The sequence below is a fragment of the Cebidichthys violaceus genome, unplaced genomic scaffold (assembly GCF_023349555.1).
Source record: "Cebidichthys violaceus isolate CVI_PGR_0920_01 unplaced genomic scaffold, fCebVio1.0.p SCAF_8, whole genome shotgun sequence".
Lineage (NCBI taxonomy): Eukaryota > Metazoa > Chordata > Actinopteri > Perciformes > Stichaeidae > Cebidichthys > Cebidichthys violaceus.
The window spans coordinates 6,745,963-6,764,086 of NW_027176964.1; the positions used below are offsets into that span (position 1 = coordinate 6,745,963).

General features: G+C 40.1%; 1 protein-coding gene across 1 annotated transcript; it reads left to right on the plus strand.

Annotated features, from left to right (window-relative positions):
* The first annotated feature begins 13,228 nt into the window (after nucleotides 1-13,228).
* On the plus strand, nucleotides 13,229-17,385 carry erich2 (glutamate-rich 2). Its single transcript, XM_068738267.1, is given in 12 exon segments — nucleotides 13,229-13,259; nucleotides 13,469-13,507; nucleotides 13,634-13,697; nucleotides 13,787-13,823; nucleotides 13,919-13,979; nucleotides 14,560-14,596; nucleotides 14,679-14,773; nucleotides 14,841-14,971; nucleotides 15,176-15,233; nucleotides 15,329-15,400; nucleotides 15,491-15,648; nucleotides 15,650-17,385. Coding segments are annotated over 5 exon segments (456 nt in total). The 5' UTR covers nucleotides 13,229-13,259; nucleotides 13,469-13,507; nucleotides 13,634-13,697; nucleotides 13,787-13,823; nucleotides 13,919-13,979; nucleotides 14,560-14,596; nucleotides 14,679-14,773; nucleotides 14,841-14,869; the 3' UTR covers nucleotides 15,716-17,385.
* The last annotated feature ends 739 nt before the right edge of the window (nucleotides 17,386-18,124 follow it).

The window sequence follows — 18,124 nt, forward strand, 5'->3', positions numbered from 1 at the left end:
TGTGTGTGCAGCCCTATTGCCAAAATTGTAAAAATGAAAAAAACTCTTCCCCGCTGTAGTTGTCATAGTAACCAAGGATTTGCCGCATCTGGCAAATTATAGGGTTGCATCGAAGGGCGAGAGGGTGTGTGCGTACGTGAGAGTGTAAAGTGTGCGTCGCTGCGAGTGTGTGTGTGCGTAATTGTAAGAGAGTGCGAACTTCTCCTGCATACAAAAGCCGACGTTCAGATGAAAATGAAAAGCAGAAATGGATGATCGATGGCGATTGACTGCAGCCAATCAATGTCAGATAAGACAGCAGACACACACACACACACACACACACACACACACACACACACCAGACAAAGAGACACACACCACCTGGATCATTAACACCAGTTATTAGACTGTAAAACTCAGAGCGTACTGAGATGCTGTCCTCCCAGAGGGCAGCTCTCTGTACTGATGGGGTATGACTTTGACAGAAGAGAGAAAGAGGGAGATGTCGTCTCCAGTGACCTTGCAATAACGTCTCCATCACCGACAAAGGGTGTACAGGTATGAGGAGAGAGAGAGAGAGCAGTGGGGTTCGGATGATGCAATCCCCGTGTGGAGATGTTGGGGGTTACAGTGATTCTCCACCTCGCTCTTGCATAAACCCTGTAAAAGAAGGTCAGGGGGAAACGATTGTTCCCTTCCAGTCATTTAAGCAGCACACAGCATTGGGCAATGGACTTGATCGTAATTATAAAACGCCATCGTAGACACACTCAAGATGAATAACTGCGTTTGACATTTACCAAACTGTCGTTTTCTGTCCAATAAACTGAACCAGCTTAAGATTTTACTGTGCAAGAATCATTTATGGATATTTAAAAATATTTAAAAAAAAGACTTGAATCCAAAATGTAATTTAAAGGCGCTACACATCCATAAACTACCCTCACAGGTGTTCTCACTTATTGCTTAATTAGGCCCCATCTCAGGACTGTGTGGGTGTGCACAGAAACCTCCCTCGCTCTCCTGTCCCATATGTTAAGGTGAGATAACTTCCACCTTTATTTGGCACAAATGTCTTATCTGTTTCTATATTTCACCAGTTGTTCTCTTATTTTATTGTGGTGTTACATTTATACTATTCCTCCATTTCTACTTTCATTGGCCTGCTTTTATTCAATTGTAGCATTGAAATGTTTGAAACTGGATTTTCCCACAAAGAGCGCGTTGTAGCTTTGCTTTGAAATAAACACATGTGACACAATTTTCTGCATGACTCTATAAACCTGAGATCTAATCAATAATTAACTGAAAACACCTGTGTGAGTGTGTGGGACATTTAAACCAGAACTTAGCACCCATTCTGAACCTTAGTATTCAATTATATTTTATTCTATCAATGTTTTAGCAGATAATGGTATCTTATTGAAATTATTTATTTTTGTGGGCTTGTTTAATCTATGACCATTCATTCAATTTACAAGATTAGTATGATTTCTCTGTTTAAAATGTTGCATTTAAAAGATTTAAAAGTTAAAAAAACAGTAAAGAAAATACTGACTTGTTACGTTGAAATTGTACTTCAACTTAAATTAACTGACTGTTGGCCGCTGGGACATTATCACTTTACAAAGTTTTTAAGGTGAACTTCCAGCAGTTACGGAGATGAATGTATTACAAATATTGATTCTGATTTTAGCTCCTGAAAGGTGGAAAACAATGATTTGCAGAGCTGAAGGTAACTGCAAAATTGGATGATTAATCACTGTGAATTTGTCACATTCAACTGGTCATATGGAAATATTGACGAATGCAGCATTAAGTGCCATAATTTCCCACCAGTTACAGAAACACAATTGAATGCAAAGAAACATCAACATCCACAATATGACTGATGAATCGTTGCAGCTACAGTTAATGACAGTGTGGGCACCATGGTTGCTCTGACAGCTTGATGGAGTGGCAGCGGGTGGGCGGGATTTGCGAAGGTTAAATTGATGCCTACGTTAGTGGCATAGCTGCAAACCTTCAACAGCATGTTTGGGTGATACAAGCAGGGGATAAACAGAAGCTGGGCCCTGCCTAGTGGCTGCAAGCATTGCTGCATAAATCACAAGGGTAAATGGTCTGTGTTTAAGGTTTAACCACTCGCCATTAGAGAGTCATGTATGGCTGTCACCATTGTGTTTATTGGGAACATTAAGCAATTTATAAAAAAACACATCTGTATTACAGTATGAGAGTGTCTACCCTCTTCACCCCCGAGGATGATGGGAATCTTGTTTCTTCCTTTGAACTGAACCAGACGTTGACATCTTTATTTTTACTGTTCAATTAACTGAGGGAAAAAAATAAAATAAGAAATTGGGTGCAGCCTTGGGAGGGAGGATGAGGATGAGGAAGAAAAGGGGAAATGGGGCAAGAAACGAGAAGTAAAGGGAGATGCGAGATGGACAGCAGATAGAGGAAAGACGGAGGAACACAGAGGAAGAAGAAAGCGAATGATGGATGTATGTGTGTTTGCGTGTCCATGTGAGCGAGGAGAGAGGTATACAGAGAGGAAGAGGTGTGTGAGGGCACCATTAAAGCCTTGTACTATAAATCTCTGACCGTGTGTGTGTGAGTGGAGATAACAGAGGGATGACTCTCTCCATTCTGGCTCTGTCAGAATGATGTATGCATTCCTTTCTTCCCACCTGTGAAATATTACAGGGGGGCCCTGTGTGTGTGATCTCAGCCAGCGTACGGCCAACATGTTTGGTAATTCTTTACCTCTTATCAGCGCTCACATGAGGTATTGTAGATGGGAGACTTGTGGCCGCCTGGGAAAAGAGGCAAAATGACCCAGAAACACTGTCACACACATACAGACAACCAGAAAACCAACAAATATGAAAGAAAGTTGGGGACAGGGGAGAAACAGGCAACAGCTGACAGTGACAGCTTTCTTGATCGAGGGCTACGAGCTTGACAGGAGTGATTGATCACATAATGGCGAGCACATTTTCGTCGCTCTGCTCTTCATTTAGCTGACAGCGTTTTCTTTATGGCACCTTGTGTTATGGTATCATAATCATGCCAGTGCCGCTGGAGTGCCCGAGGAATACATCTTTATAAACCTCCCCGAACCACCACCACATGAGGTGCAGCTGAGCTATTGCCACTGCTCAGGCCTCTTTGTCACCTTCACGCTGTTTCAAATGGCTGCCTTGGCTGTCACTCAAATTACCTCATCATTCAACTGCGTCATGGACAGAGAGAGTAGGAGTGAAAGACATGGAGGAGAAGGAGAGAGAGAGAGAGAGAGAGAGAGAGAGAGAGAGAGAGAGAGAGAGAGAGAGAGAGAGAGATGATGGCAAATGTGTTCCTCCTCAGGTGACATCTCACCTGTAGCCAACGGAACTGGTGGGCTATGGTTTTTGAAATATTGCTCATACTGAACCAATACTTTGTTCTGCAGCCTCTACAAGGCCTTTTAGCCTCTTTGTTTGGGTTTTCTGGTTCTCATCAACCTTTTTTTCCAGCAGGTTTTTTCCATGACCTGATTGCCCACCAACAAAGTAAGTTGCTGGTGAACAAAGTGGAGCATTTAGCAACCTATTGATTATTCTCGCTGGAGTTGGTGGAGACCATGTTGGGGTGACTCCTCTGGTAGCAGAAAGAAGTCTGATTGTATAGAATTCCATGAGTAAATGACTCTACTTCTCACTTGATTAATTCCCTCAGTAAACATTGTCAACATGCGTTCATGGTCTCAAACACTATAGTTTCAAGTCTTCTTCAATACATCATGATGTTCATTTAGTAAATTGTGGTAAATTAGAGTAAAATAGGGCATGGCTACATCGTTATTCATCGTTCAGTTGTACTTAGCTTCACCCTCTAGTGTCATATCTGGTTTTTAAAAAGCCACGATAATGGTGGCCAAAAACTAAGATGGCTCCTGCCAAAATGACAAACTCAAGGCTTCAAAACGCGACGTCATGGTTAGTACGTCCACTTCTTATATACAGTCTATGATTCTGATTAAGATTCTTATACACTGTTAACTTTATACACTCTGAAAATCTCTTCCACTTTTACTGACATGCAGTGGTTTAACTTCTCCCCTTGTTTCAGCGCTGTAGAAGTGTACTCCAGGGCACGTCGGTACACTGTGACATCACTGGTGGGTGTGGTTACAGGTGCAACAGTGCACACACACACACACACACACACACACACACACACACACACACACACACACACACATGTCTCATGTGAAAGAACAAGTATTCTTTTGCCAGATAGCAATGTGTTCATGCAGGACCTACTTTCATGTTTCATTTTAAGTAAGAAGTTGGAAAGAATGGCTTTCAGCGCCTTTAAGGGTGGATGTGAGAGAGACACAAATAGATACAGTGGACGAGAACACGTTCCTTACATTTCTATCTCAGAAATGTCCTTTAGGTATAAACCAGCCTTGTGAATCTCTATTAGTTGTGGTTTATGAAGCATACACCCTCTTGTACCAATTCTACACCATCCTTAAACCAAATGTTGCCATTTTCAAAGGTATCTCTCAAATATAAAGATGATGTGAATACATGTGTATCTTTTAATGGTTAGTAGCTTTTTACTATGATCAGTTTTAACGCTAAACCATTGGCCTGGACATTGGAGTGGCTCTTTTTTGCTCAGCCATCATTACAGATTAATAGATCAGTTTCATCATCTGATCAAAAGACTACTTTTTATTTTTTTACATTTTAAAAAGTCTCAGTCTTAGTAATCAGGTCCCCTCATGAAATCAGCCTCTGTAGGCTTTTTCATGGGAATATCTTCCGCTGTGGATGGACGGCCAGCAGAAATGACAGAGACAGAAAATGAGGCGAGGAAAAGGCTGGAAATGGATACTGTGAAAAATGGGAGGCAGATGGGTGGAGCGGAAGTAAGGGGTGGAACGCAAAACCCCCTGAAATGGGTGACTAGTGAAGAAGAGACAGAGATGGAGTGAGGACAGAAAAATGAAGCAATACAGAGTTGATGAGTGAGGAAATGATGAATGGGCTGAAAGAGAGACAGATGGGCCATCTCCATCAGTGAGCTGTATGGCCGAGAAATGGAAAGAGTAAGTGAAAGAGTGCCTACAAAGTCAAAGGTGATGATGATGATGGTTGTGATGATGACACACACACACACACACACACACACACACACACACACTCACACACACAAATATATAATAAAGTGCCCAGAGGCTGGAGTCATCCTCTTAAATAGATTTCACATTAAAAGCAAAGCATGGGTAATAAGTTAAATATTAGCAGTAAAACAGCTCATGCTACGAGGACACAACAAGTGAGTGATTTAATAGAGCAAATACAATAAACTGATAAGTCACTTAGCATGTGCTTCTACTGTTGTGCTCCATCATAATGTAAAATGAATGAAGGAAAGAGAAGAAAAAAGGTGATGACTCTTGGACTTCTTATGGAGGAAATTAACTGATAAACGTGAATCGAGCGTTCCAGATTTCCCTCTCAGACCTGGGGACCGTTCATATGAGATTCTGTAGTAACAGCAGTTCTAGATGGGAAATGTATCTTGCCTCAAAGATTTGCAGTTTCTCTACTTTACTGTATTAAGAATATTCTGGAGCCGTGGTTTCATGGAAGTCTTGTAGTATTTTTTACATGCAGGAAGTTGGGTTGAGTATAGATGTCCGTGAGTCACATAAGAGGTAGTTAGCAAGGTTACATTATTTACCTGAATAGCATTTTATTCTTGAAAAGATTTGTTGTTTCTTTATTTGTTTTTGTTGTTGTTTCTCTAGTTTTGTTCATTGTGAGATGGTACAATGTTTTAAATGGATTTTTGGATTGTCTGGTAATGAAAAGTGTGTCTGTGTGTGTGTGTGTGTGTGTGTGTGTGTGCGTGTGTGTGTGTGTGTGTGTGTGTGTGTGTGTGTGCTCAGCCCATGAGGAATAAACCAGCCTCTGTTTTGATGAAGCTAATGAGGATCCTAATAACTTAAATGAAATGGAAAAATGAAGGAATGTCACAGTTGGGAAAGACACATTACAGGCCTCATCTGTAAATGACACTGAATTCACACGATATTCCCACAGCTGTGTGCTTCAAACACCGACTTTCAAACAGTGGCATTCAGGAGCAGCTTGTAGTGTAGATGTCTTTCTGTCTTTTGATCTGTGGCCCCGCCGTTACATCACACACTCTAATTAGCCTTACTTGGCCCTCGTACTGGAAAAGTAGAATTTTGTCCGATAAATAAATCGATACTTGCAACACCTCACTGGTCTGTTTGTGACGTCAGCACCTGGCATTGGTAAGCGCCCCCCCCCCCCCCCCCCCCCCCCCCCCCCCCCCCCCCGTTACACAAGATACATACACACACACACACACACACACACACACACACACACACACACGCACAGCCATAATAGAGCAATTATCCTCTCCAGCTCCGATCTGCTCCTCTGATTGCAATTTGCATTTATTATTAGGCCTCAGCCTGCCAGAGGCTGGGAGGCGTGAGGATGGATCGTCACACACCACACTGCACTGATAGACCTGCACAGATGCTTCATAAACATAAGGGCCCGAGGACACTGCAACATGAGCCTCAACGTGCCACATGCACACACACAAACTTATACAGATGAGGTCCTTATGACAGCGTGACGTTGCTTTGTTTTGTAAGACGCGGATTCCCGTTAATGATGGGAACAGTGTGTTCAGTGGCGTTCCATCACGGAAATACATGATTCACATTCCACATGGTGATGTCCTGAAGGACCGCGATGAGTCCTCCTGTCCCTTTTTCCTGCTCTGGGTTCTCTTTTGCAGCCTCGTCATATGGAAATGTATGAGTCTCTCAAGGAACATACAGTACACACAACCCGCCAGCACACTAATAGATGTGCATGCGGGGGCTCACTCACTCACATGCACACGCACACACACACCACACACAAGCTCATAAATGCACACAAAGAGAATGTGTAGAGGATCACTGAAGTGTGAAATGATTCTGTTATCATGTCGTCTGTGTGGAATATATTTTCCCATCAACCGTCCATGGCAGGTGTGCCTGATGGGCTGTTGGAGCTGTGTGCATTTTGTGGCTCTCTCCGTCTGTCTGTTGTTGGGCACCAGAATTTGAGGCGGGGGGGCGGGGGGGGGTTCTCCATAAAAACAAGGTGACAAAGTCGGAGCAGCTTCTGTGCCTCACATTCTGCCAATATTGGTGTTTGGCATTTTGACCTGAATAGCTAAATTGCTGTAAAATCAGATCTTACGTGATGAAGGCAGACATTTTAATTAGCTAATTTAATCAATACATCTATTTTTAGATATTGATAAAGACAGGCTCCCAAAAGCTGTGAAAACCAAGTGTCTGCAGCTTCTTATATGAGCAATGGGGTCCTACATAAAGACAGGACTTTCTGTAAGCAGTTTTGGTTATTTCACGAGACGTTTCTGTATTTTTACCAGCTACAACAGCATGTGGTTGTTTTTATGTTTTGAGTAAAATTTTTGAGTAACATTTGGTAAAATGTGGTCCATGGTAATTACCATAGAAGCCGTTTTGAGTACTTTGCCAGGTGCTTATCAGCAAGGTTGCCAGAAGTAATGGAAAAAAGTAAGAGGTATGGAGCCATAGCTCCACATCCAAGGCCCGATTTGGCATCGTGGTTGGTGTGATCCCATCAAACGATGGTCTGTTAGTTTTGTCTGTGCTCCTCTCACTGGTTTGAAGTGGGTGGGGCTAAGTTGGGAAAATGTGAAATCACGCACAGTATTTCCATGCACTAATCAGAGTTTAGCAACATTGCTAAATAACAAATAACATTTGTTATTAACATTTGTTATTTGGTTTATTTGCTCATGTAGCCAGCTTTGTCAATCAAATCTGATCGAACCACACAGACACAGTCCTGATGAAGGAATACTGATGAGTCTTTTACTGTTAAACTCTTAATAAATACCAGTAACTTTGTCCCCAAAACTTTAACTCTATATATATAATATTTAATGTTATAGAGACATAAAAAAGACATAAAAAAGATTGAAAACCAGGGGATTTAATAACACATAAAAACACACTTTCTTCATTTTCCCTCTTCAGTAGATTTCCGGTTGGAAAAGTCATCTCTTTCCATGGTGTCTGCACTTGTTCTAACTTTTGATTGAAGCTCCATGACGTTTCCACTGATTGAAATATGCAAATTCAAGACTCCATATTTCAGTGGCTGCAGCATTCATAATATTTCTAGACTTTTACCCATTTCCTCTAAATTTAGCCTGACATAACTGGTGTCTTTAGAAACCAGGGATCTCCAATAGAATGTAAACTGTGGGTTTAAACTGCACAGCATGAGTTGAGGCTCAGTAAGGTAAATAGACTAACACAAGCATTAACGAATGAGTTAATCACTTTAAAGTACTTATGTACTTTAACTTACCTACATTTTTGAATGCAGGACTTTTACTTGTATTTCTACACTGTGGTACTGCTTACTTGAGTCAGAGATTTGAGTACTTCTTCCACCACTGTGAGTCCAAAACATCACTTTTAACAGTTTGACAACACATGAAAACACTCAAAGTGAAGTTGCTATAGAGTCTAAAGCAAACACACTTCACATGAAAAGTTGTTTTTATTGAAAAGCAGGAAATGTGCAGAATAAAGTGACACAGAGACTTAATATTCAATCATTCATTAATGTTGTTGAAAAACAATTATATGAAATAGTTTGATTCATTTCAGGTTTAACAGGAAAAATCATATACTATTGATACTTTCTGATATTACCAGTAGTATTACTGTAATATAATAATCACATTGTTTTATAGAGTAAAAGAGAAAAAAAAGTGAAAGGCCACTTTGAGAAAGGCCAAAATGATCACCAAAATGATTTAACAACATTGTTGCATTGTGCCTTTTCATATCTGTCTGATTCAACCTTCTATTCCATCCTGTCCTCTCTAATAAAACAGGACTCTTTGATTTAATCAGCAAGTTTAACATTAAAACCCATAAACCTTTGATACTTTGTGATATTATTGAGTGACTGTAATATAATGAATCATCATTTTTATATTACAAAATCAGCACGCTTTCTGTTCTTATGAAGTGTTTGGTCCAGTTCTGTTTAAGTCACACCTGCTTTGAGAAAGTAACGGTTTCCTTGTTGGGCCAGAATCATCTTAATTCTTGTTGTTTGCATTCAGCTAACGTTTTAATCATCATTGATTGTGATAGTTTGTTCAAACATGAGGCTTGAAAGAAGTCTGAGCTCTCTTAAAAAGCACTTTTACATCATGAGGAATTTCTTAAGTTAAAAGACTAGGTAAAGGTTTTTCACTTGTATTTTTTCCACTTTTTACAAAGTTGTCTTTATTGATTTGCTGACGTTAGACTCGCAGCCTTTCCTGAAATAAACTCCAGAGGATCTGATGGTTCAGTATTGCTTGTATTTACTGCAACGTAAAAGAAAAAGGGGAACATAAGATGCTATTATTTGTTTGTCTTTTGGGTCTTGTTCTTCAGTGTTTCTGATTGCCTTTAATCAGCTGCTTGCCGTCACAGGCTGAGGCCGAGGTCAAAAACGGTATTTGCCAACCTGCTTTCTCCACCTCCCTATGCGCCATGGCGCCCCTCTTATAGGGTGCCCTCCTCTGGCTGTGGGCGGGGCACACTTGCGTTCAACAAAATAAAAGAAAAAGATCAGTAATTAAAATACACAAACATCAACTTAAATGCGGCTCCTACAGTACAGAATAAAGTGATACAGAGACTTAACATTAAATCATTCATAAACATTTTCCTATCACATCCCCTTCCTCTGGAATGAGCTTCCTGCTCACATCAAACAGTTGAGGCCTTTTTAATCCCAATTTAAAACTCGTCTTTTGGTCCTAACCTTCAGTTATTTCTCTTTTTCTTTGATTACTTCAGGCCTCTTATCTGTTGCCAGTAATGCAATAATTCCCTCCCTGAGAATCCCAAAGAATCTTTCATTGTACCTGTTGCCATTAACCTTCCACTAGCTCAGTCATTGTGCAATCATTACCTGTAGGAGCCATATTCCAAAGGATTTTTCTTTTTCTAAATATCGTGTCAAAACAGATAAAACACACCTTGGTTGTTACACTCAACCTCTGAATTTATGACAAAAGACCTGAAGCTATCTTGGTTAACGTCCAGTGATGTTTGGATCTCATTGCTTGTGTTATCTTGAACCTGAGTCATTATCCTTCTCACGGGCCAGTCTCAGTCTCAAAGACCCAAATAAGTCCAGCACTTGAAGTCAATGTCTGTCCTGCTGACGAGAACATAAACGTCCTGAAAAGCACTGCATCTCTCTGAGCCTGTGTTTGTTTGTTGTCCCACAAGCACATGAGCATCCAAGCTGTGTGCCTCTCTCTCTAGGTTCTCCTTCATGTCCTGTGCTGGTCCATCAGCACACCTTGTGTTCTTATGAAGTGTTTGGTCCAGTTCTGTTTAAGTCACACCTGCTTTGAGAAAGTAACGGTTTCCTTGTTGGGCCAGAATCAATTCTCAAGTTAATGTTGGTTTTTACACTAATAAAAGTAAAGTACTTTTTCTTTAATTTTTCACATAAGTCGAAAAATATCCCTTATCAGTTTATTAAATGATGTCCTAGAAACACATGTCTCTGGTCTCTCTAGTTTTTCCTCCTTGTCCTCTCTTTTCACTCTTATTTGTGCTGGGCTATCTTTAAGCCTTGTGTTTGGCAGGAGTTTGAGGAAGACGCATCTATCATGAAAAGAAGCAGAACATGAACACACACATCACACACGCACCCACACGCGCGCACACACACGCTCTCAGACACACTCACACACACACACACACACACACACACACACACACACACACACAAACACATTTTTTTGGGTGTAATGCAGCTCTATTGTGACTCTGCAGACATATTTTAACATTTGGTTTGCAGTTATTATAACATCTGTAACATCTAATACAGCTGTGTTCTGTTTGAACTCACTCAAAACCAAACTAAATGAGAAATGAGAAGCTGCCAGGGTACTAAGATAAACTACCAAAGATACAGAAAAATGAGAGTTAAATATTTATCCTTAACATGAGAAAGCTGGATTCACCCCACGTCAACAATCTAATATCTTTACAATAGAGGGTTCAAATTAGCCATCCCTTTGTCTATGCATTAAATGGAAAAGAGTTTGGGTTCTCTTCCCAAACTGAAGGGGCTCATTTCTGGTCTCATGGATGAAAGGTATCCCGTATATATGTGTCCGACCGGTTTGAATTGTGCACCTGTAATGCTGCAAGGAATTAATGGGCCTTTATTTTGTCAGCAGAAAGCAGCAACGGATTTACATTAGCGACATTTAATGAATGCAACATGTTCCCAACAAAATGCAAGACTTCAGGGGTCAATAACCTCCAGGACCGTGTGCACTCCTGAGACTTTTTTCCCCTCACTAGTTGTGTTTACTTGTTAATATACCGTTTTTTAAATGTAATCTAAAAGATGAAGAATTCCACAACATTAGACTAGTGGATGTGTTCTTGTCAATTTCTTTGCTGGGTTTCTTCTGCTAATGCAGCAACAAGGCAAACTCTATATAAGACTGATTGCCTCCACTCCACTTTTTACACTCGTGAACACACATACAGTCTACACAGAAGCACATGTACGCACTCACTAAATACACACAAGCACACGGTTCAGTGCACGAGAGGGATCCCAAGGGAGGAGCTCAGTCCGAGCAACTTCACTGCACCGCCTAATTGATGTGTGTGTGGTGTGTGACATGGGTGCAGGAAGGTAAGAGGAAGGCATGCACATTTAGTAGTCCAAACTAACCTCAACTTTCTGTAAACTGTGCTTCAAACTCAAAAATGAACAAGCCTGTCAGTCATGTGCTAATTTAGTCTCTGCAGGAAGTCTGAGTTGTCAGCCTGTCAGTCTGATAGTTTATATCTTCGTGATTATTAGACAACCGTGAAACAATAGAGCCAAGTGCAGAGGAGACCTGAACCTATTAACCACACACACACACACACACACACACACACACACACACAATACCTCAACCCTCACATTCTCATACACACACACATTGACACACAGATTCAAGACAGAGGGCAGCTCTTTCGATGTATGCGCAGCTAATGTAGCAGTTACAGCTACTTATTGGATGAAATATGGCTGACACGGAGGGTGGACGGAAACAGCTACAGGCTATGTGTAAGAGAGGCCAGGGAGAGAATAAAATCTCTTCATTTCTGAGCTTGAATAGTGTGAACAATACTTTTTGTGCATTCCAATGAATTTGTTTATTTCACAATAAAGCAGCCAAAACAACTTTGCACAGCAGAATTAGGAATATTAAAATAATTACAATAAAAGTGTAGTCATGTTCTGTCTTAAAATAGATAAAACATGACTAAACTTTTATAACATCGGTAGTAACGTTATATAATGGACTAATTAACAACCCATACAATGAACAGGAATTGCATTAACGCCTATTTAAAATTAAAAACAACAAGGTAGAGTACTTCATCACGGCTTCTTCATACTCCAAAGGTCATGGCACAAAATGAATCTGTATATGGCCTGCATAATTTTTGAATTGCAAAATTTCCGCCAGCACATGAAGGCAACATCGAGTCGGAGTAGCTCCGTTACTACGGCAACGCTGTTGAGTTACAACCACAGTGACTATAACTTAGCTAGCTAACGTTAGCTTCGCTAGTTAACCATAAAGAAAAACGTATTAGACCGTATTCGACATTACAGGAAAGTTACAGAATTAAAAAAAAATGGTGCCTTAAGTTGCAGTCGTTTCTCTTCATCCATGAGCAGGTGAGCAAACGGTGCCTTAACGTTAGTTCACAACATTATAACAACATTAGCGAACTTTACCTGCTAATTTAAGCTAGTTTAGCACCTAGCTAACTAGCTTGGTAACTGGACGTCATGATTGAAGACATAATGTAATTTATTTCAGTACCACGAATGATGCTTCAGCAGCTTTCATTGACTAAATAAAACACTTAACTCTAGTTAAGTAAAAAAAAAAGTGAACAAACACAGTGAGCTCCACTGAAGTGTCACATGTTAACCTTGAATCCATATAGAAACATTAGGATTTTAAAATCCATGCTAATTAATTCACAAACAATAAGAAGGTTACATGATTTCTGTAATTTGATGTTCAGGTTTGAGTGTTTGGGGAAATCCTTCACGGGTCCACAGAAACAGGTAAACACTACAGAATAAAGTCAACTGTGTTCTGTTTAATTGCACTCTAGTTTGATATTAACAAAGGTTTATGTGTTTCTATTACTACTCAAACAACAATGTAATTCATTACATTGTTGTTTGAGTAGGTTATACATTGGCCATGCTTGAGCATTGCTACTGTACTGTATGAATATTAAAATAGTTTTGATCACTCTACCTGGACGTAGTTGGCAGCTCTGCTCATGCTGAGACGTACAAACCCAATGGTAAGACTTCAGTCTATTTAACGCCACATCCTGACTTACTTCCTTTTTTAATGCTGACATGAAAGACAGAAGATTTTACTTAAGTTCCACCTTGTTCTTATGCTGCTCACCTGCCTTTCATGACAGACTTAAATTCTCAGTATGTTCTAGACAACATACTGGGGAAAAACAAAGTCACAGATAAACCTCGGTAAGAAAAGTCCCATCTCAGCAAATATACATTTCACATAATTTCTTATCCAGTATTTTTATTTTTTCATTTACTTTTTTTGCATCCAGCAGGAGTTTTCCAGCCCAGCTGCTTCGTTCTGTAAAGGTAAGTATTCTGGGACAGACTACACCAAGACTGGATGACAGAAACAAGTTTTGTGTCACAACTGTAATTCTTATTATTTGTATTCCTTCCTTAAGGTTTCTTGCCAGGAGACTCAAAAGTCTGGGTTTCCAAGTGTGGCCGTGCCGGATACAGACAGTATGTGGTGGTGAACTCCCTGAGATTGAGGGAAAACTCATGTCATTAGTATTATTTCACAAAGTGTTTACAAAAATTACAATTTCTCAATTGAAAAGAAAAAAGAAATTAATTCTGGTCAGAAGATCAGAATGCAATGCAACCCTTAGACATCTTAAAGGTGCTTTATTCAATATTCAGAGCAATACTATAGCAGAAAACTATAGAAGCCTTGCACCCACCCTCCATTGCAATTGCTGTGGATCACTCTCCACAAGCATATGGATGTATGTGTTGATGCATGCTTGTTCAATTTGTCAAAAGTCATTCTGGGAAATGTAGTTAGTCACAAACAAAGTCACTAGCTGTGACAAAATTAAAAGACGTGTCATTTTTTCCTCATCATTTCTCCAGACTGTTCCAGAAAGTTTCATGTTTTGTTTGCAGCATCATATCAACAAACATTTTCAGCTCGTTTCTGTTCACACATGATTAACATTATATGCTACTATTGTCTATTGTGCCCCAAAAAATATAAAAAATCCATGCAAGGGTTTCCTAGCTGAATTAAATGTCTTGTATGTCTGTGGTTCCTCTGTAGAGTTCTCCCCAAAGGAATCCTCCAAGATAACACCAAGGTACTCTGAATTCACAACGTGGGTGATCAGACAAATGAAATACTTCCCAACACACAGTTTATAATCCTAAATGTGATTTCAGGGTTGGAGAACACACGCAGTCGGCTGCAGTGCCCGATGACGAGCTGAAAATCAAAGACTTGAGAAGCGTTGAGCCCCCAGACGCAATACTAACAGGTAGGTTTAAATGCAAAGTGATAAATGTAGCAAGAAAGAAACTGATGATGGTGTTAATTGTTGTCAGGAGGAACAACACATTCTCATCCACCAACTATGCCTCTCACGACACATGAGCCAAATAGGGAGGAAGAACAGACCGAGGAAGAGGATGTTGAGGATGAAGACGTCAAGGCACCAGTTCAGCTGATAACGGAGGTAAAGTGACGGATCACCATCAAATAACTGCACACTTCATGCTCTGCTGAGAGGACTGGCTAAACTGCAGCAACATTTTTGTTATATTTCAGATGCCAGGAATCAATTTAATCCATGATTTTAGTCAAAGATGTGCATTTTACTTAACCTGGATATACTTAGTCGGGAGAAAATTAAAACTCAATTGAAAATGTGTGTTTTCAGTTCCTCAGAGCTGTGATGGACAGAGACTACCAGCTGGCCAGCAAACTGTGTCAGATGAGTCAGTGTCCTGCATCCATCTACCGTATGTCTGTCAGTCATTAAATCAGCCACCGGTGAAGTCAGCCAACGCTGCCTCTTCTCTCCTCGTTCCAGTTCTCATCTACGAACCAGACAATCCTGAGGCCTCTGAGTTCCTCCCGCTGATCCAGAGGAAGCTGTTGGAGGGTGAGAGTCCTTCTGTTTTATACGAACGGCAACATTCACTCTGGATATTCCAAAACGCGTCATGAGTTTGTATCATATCTTTTTCTTTAGAGCAAGAGGCAGAGCAGAGCACTGAGGAAGAAGAAGATGATGATGAGGACTCTGGGAGCGATGAGGATTCATCTCAGAGCTCAAGCTGCTCCTCTTCATGTTGCTCCTCCTCCTCACCCTCAGATGATGAAGAAGAAGAAGAAAAGCAAGTGAACAGACACAAGCCGTGTCCTCCTTGTCACATTTCCCCCTGAAAATGTTGTACCAAAACAACCGAGGCAGTGACAGGCCCGGTCACCAGATAGCTCTGCTAATAGCATCGCTTCCTATTTAAAAACGTATCTGTTTGAATCCACATATAGCTACTACGTTTGTCTTTGTGTATTTTGAAGATGTTGTGACAGTTATGTATCTTTTTATATATTTCATCTGCAAATAACATATTGTTGACAAAACTGAATGGAAGCATGAATGTATAGAAGTTGGACTACAAAAAATATATAAAAATGTTTCCACTCCCTACACAAAATACAGAAATCTCTCATCAAACATGCTCTGTATGTGTTTCCATGGCCTTTAAGACTGTACTAATAAACAGGAAGGACCATACAAAATGATCACTTATCAACTACTAATCCACATTCAACTACAGACAAAGATAACAGTATTCAACATTATCTTTAAGTATTTGTTATCAGGCATTGTTACCAGACATTATACGGAGCTTTTCGCAGTGAATCTCAGAAACAGCTTAAACCAGTTATTCCCAGTGCTTTTAGCCATGTGATTCTTTAAAATTAAACAATTTGTGCTCACTAATCACAAGGCATGACCTCTGTGTGGACCTTAGTCCGAGAACAGTTTGAACAAAGAGCATGCTTCCTTCACAGACTTTCATTCTAAGAATTTTTTAGATTCCTAAAGAGATGAAAGTATAGAAAAAAAACTAAACTACTAGTCTACAGCCACTCTAGCATATCTCTGAGGCTGCATTTAGACACAGCAGTGCTTTGAGCTAAAAGCTGATTTCAGCAAGCTATCATTCTAACATGCTGATGCTAACATGCTGATGTACTACTGTACATTTCCCCACTGCGGGATTAATAAAGGATTATCTTATCTTATCTGATGCTAAGCATATATAATGTTTACTATGCTCTTTGTTTAGCGTGTTAGCATGCTTACATTTGCTAATTAGCACTCAAAAACAAAGGACAGCCGAGGTGGATGGTTATCACTGGTTTGTCAGGTGTTTGGTCAAACCTTTGAGTAGTGGACAAACTGAAATGTTGACATGATGATGATGGAGCTACAATTCAGGGGATCACCAAATTTCACCATGGATATTTGTACCAAATTTCATGACGATCGATCTAATAGTGTTTGAGTTATTTCAATCAAAAATCATCGCTAGGGCTGTGGCTTAAACTAAACGTGAATTACATATTTTGAATCACTATATCCAATCAGTTGAGGATCCCATTCACCTAAAGGGACACACCCTGAACCATCGAAATAGAATGAGAGTAGAATGGACATCGAACTGTTTGGTCACTTGACTAGTTCAAAAGAGAGTGACACTCAGCACTGTGCGTTGACCACAGAAATATAAAGATTTAGCCTGCTGCAACGGTCACAGTTCTTTGCAATGGCAACGGTACACATAAAAATACCCGCTGTTCTGACCATCCTGCTATGTTAATTTATTAAATGGGAATGTCCTTTGCACTCTCACTCTATTTCTACTCCCTGGACTTTGTTCTCTCCTCTGGTCTCACTGCGCTATAACAAGATAAATAACATTTTGTAGATAGATAATTATTCCACTGGAGTGTTTGAAAGTTCCTAAAAGCTCATCTTAACAAGGCAGTGGAAATGGAAGTAAGAATGTGCACTGTAAAGGCAATGAAAAAAGTTGTGATGCTGAGCTGAGGTTGACAAGTTGATTTATCAATACAAATAAATTGTAAAAATGGAAACATATTTGTGAAGCATGACACTTATTTGCCACAGCGATGAGGAGACTAACGTTTCTCAACTTGATACGTGAAAGAAAGATAAATTATCAATTTCCATCACGTTTTGCAGTTTCCCACCAATTAAAGTCACGTTGCCCTTTTAATTACGCCATCTTGCTGCACGCTCTTCTTTTTGAATTGCTCTGCTCTGAAGAATTAGCACCGCCAGCTGTTTATCTCAAAGAACCAAAGCCTAATATTGGCCCAATGGATGAAAAAACATGTTTTCTTTTGCATATTTTCCAGAAATTCTGTTAAAATTTGCACATTTGGATGGAAACTGGACTTATGTGACTGAGTGTCAGAGTAATGTTCAGGGCACTGAAGGTCACAAATGAGGCTAAACTGATCAACCAGCAAAACAAGTTCAAACTGGTTCTGTTGGCGCTACTTTGAAGGGTCAACTCTTCAGATTATTAGAAAATTTTATAAAACACAGCTTCAACACAGGAAGAAGTGAGATGTTGACATGTTGCCACTTTTAAAGGAACACAAATAAAAGTATGATTTAATGTAGATATGTACATTAAGACCAGTGAAGGGTTTTCTATGTGCACACTTTATCATTACTTTAAAGGTTACACAGCCTCTCCCACACACACACACACACACACACACACACACACACACACACACACACACACACAGAGCTCGTGGAATGCTATCAGGCAGTATA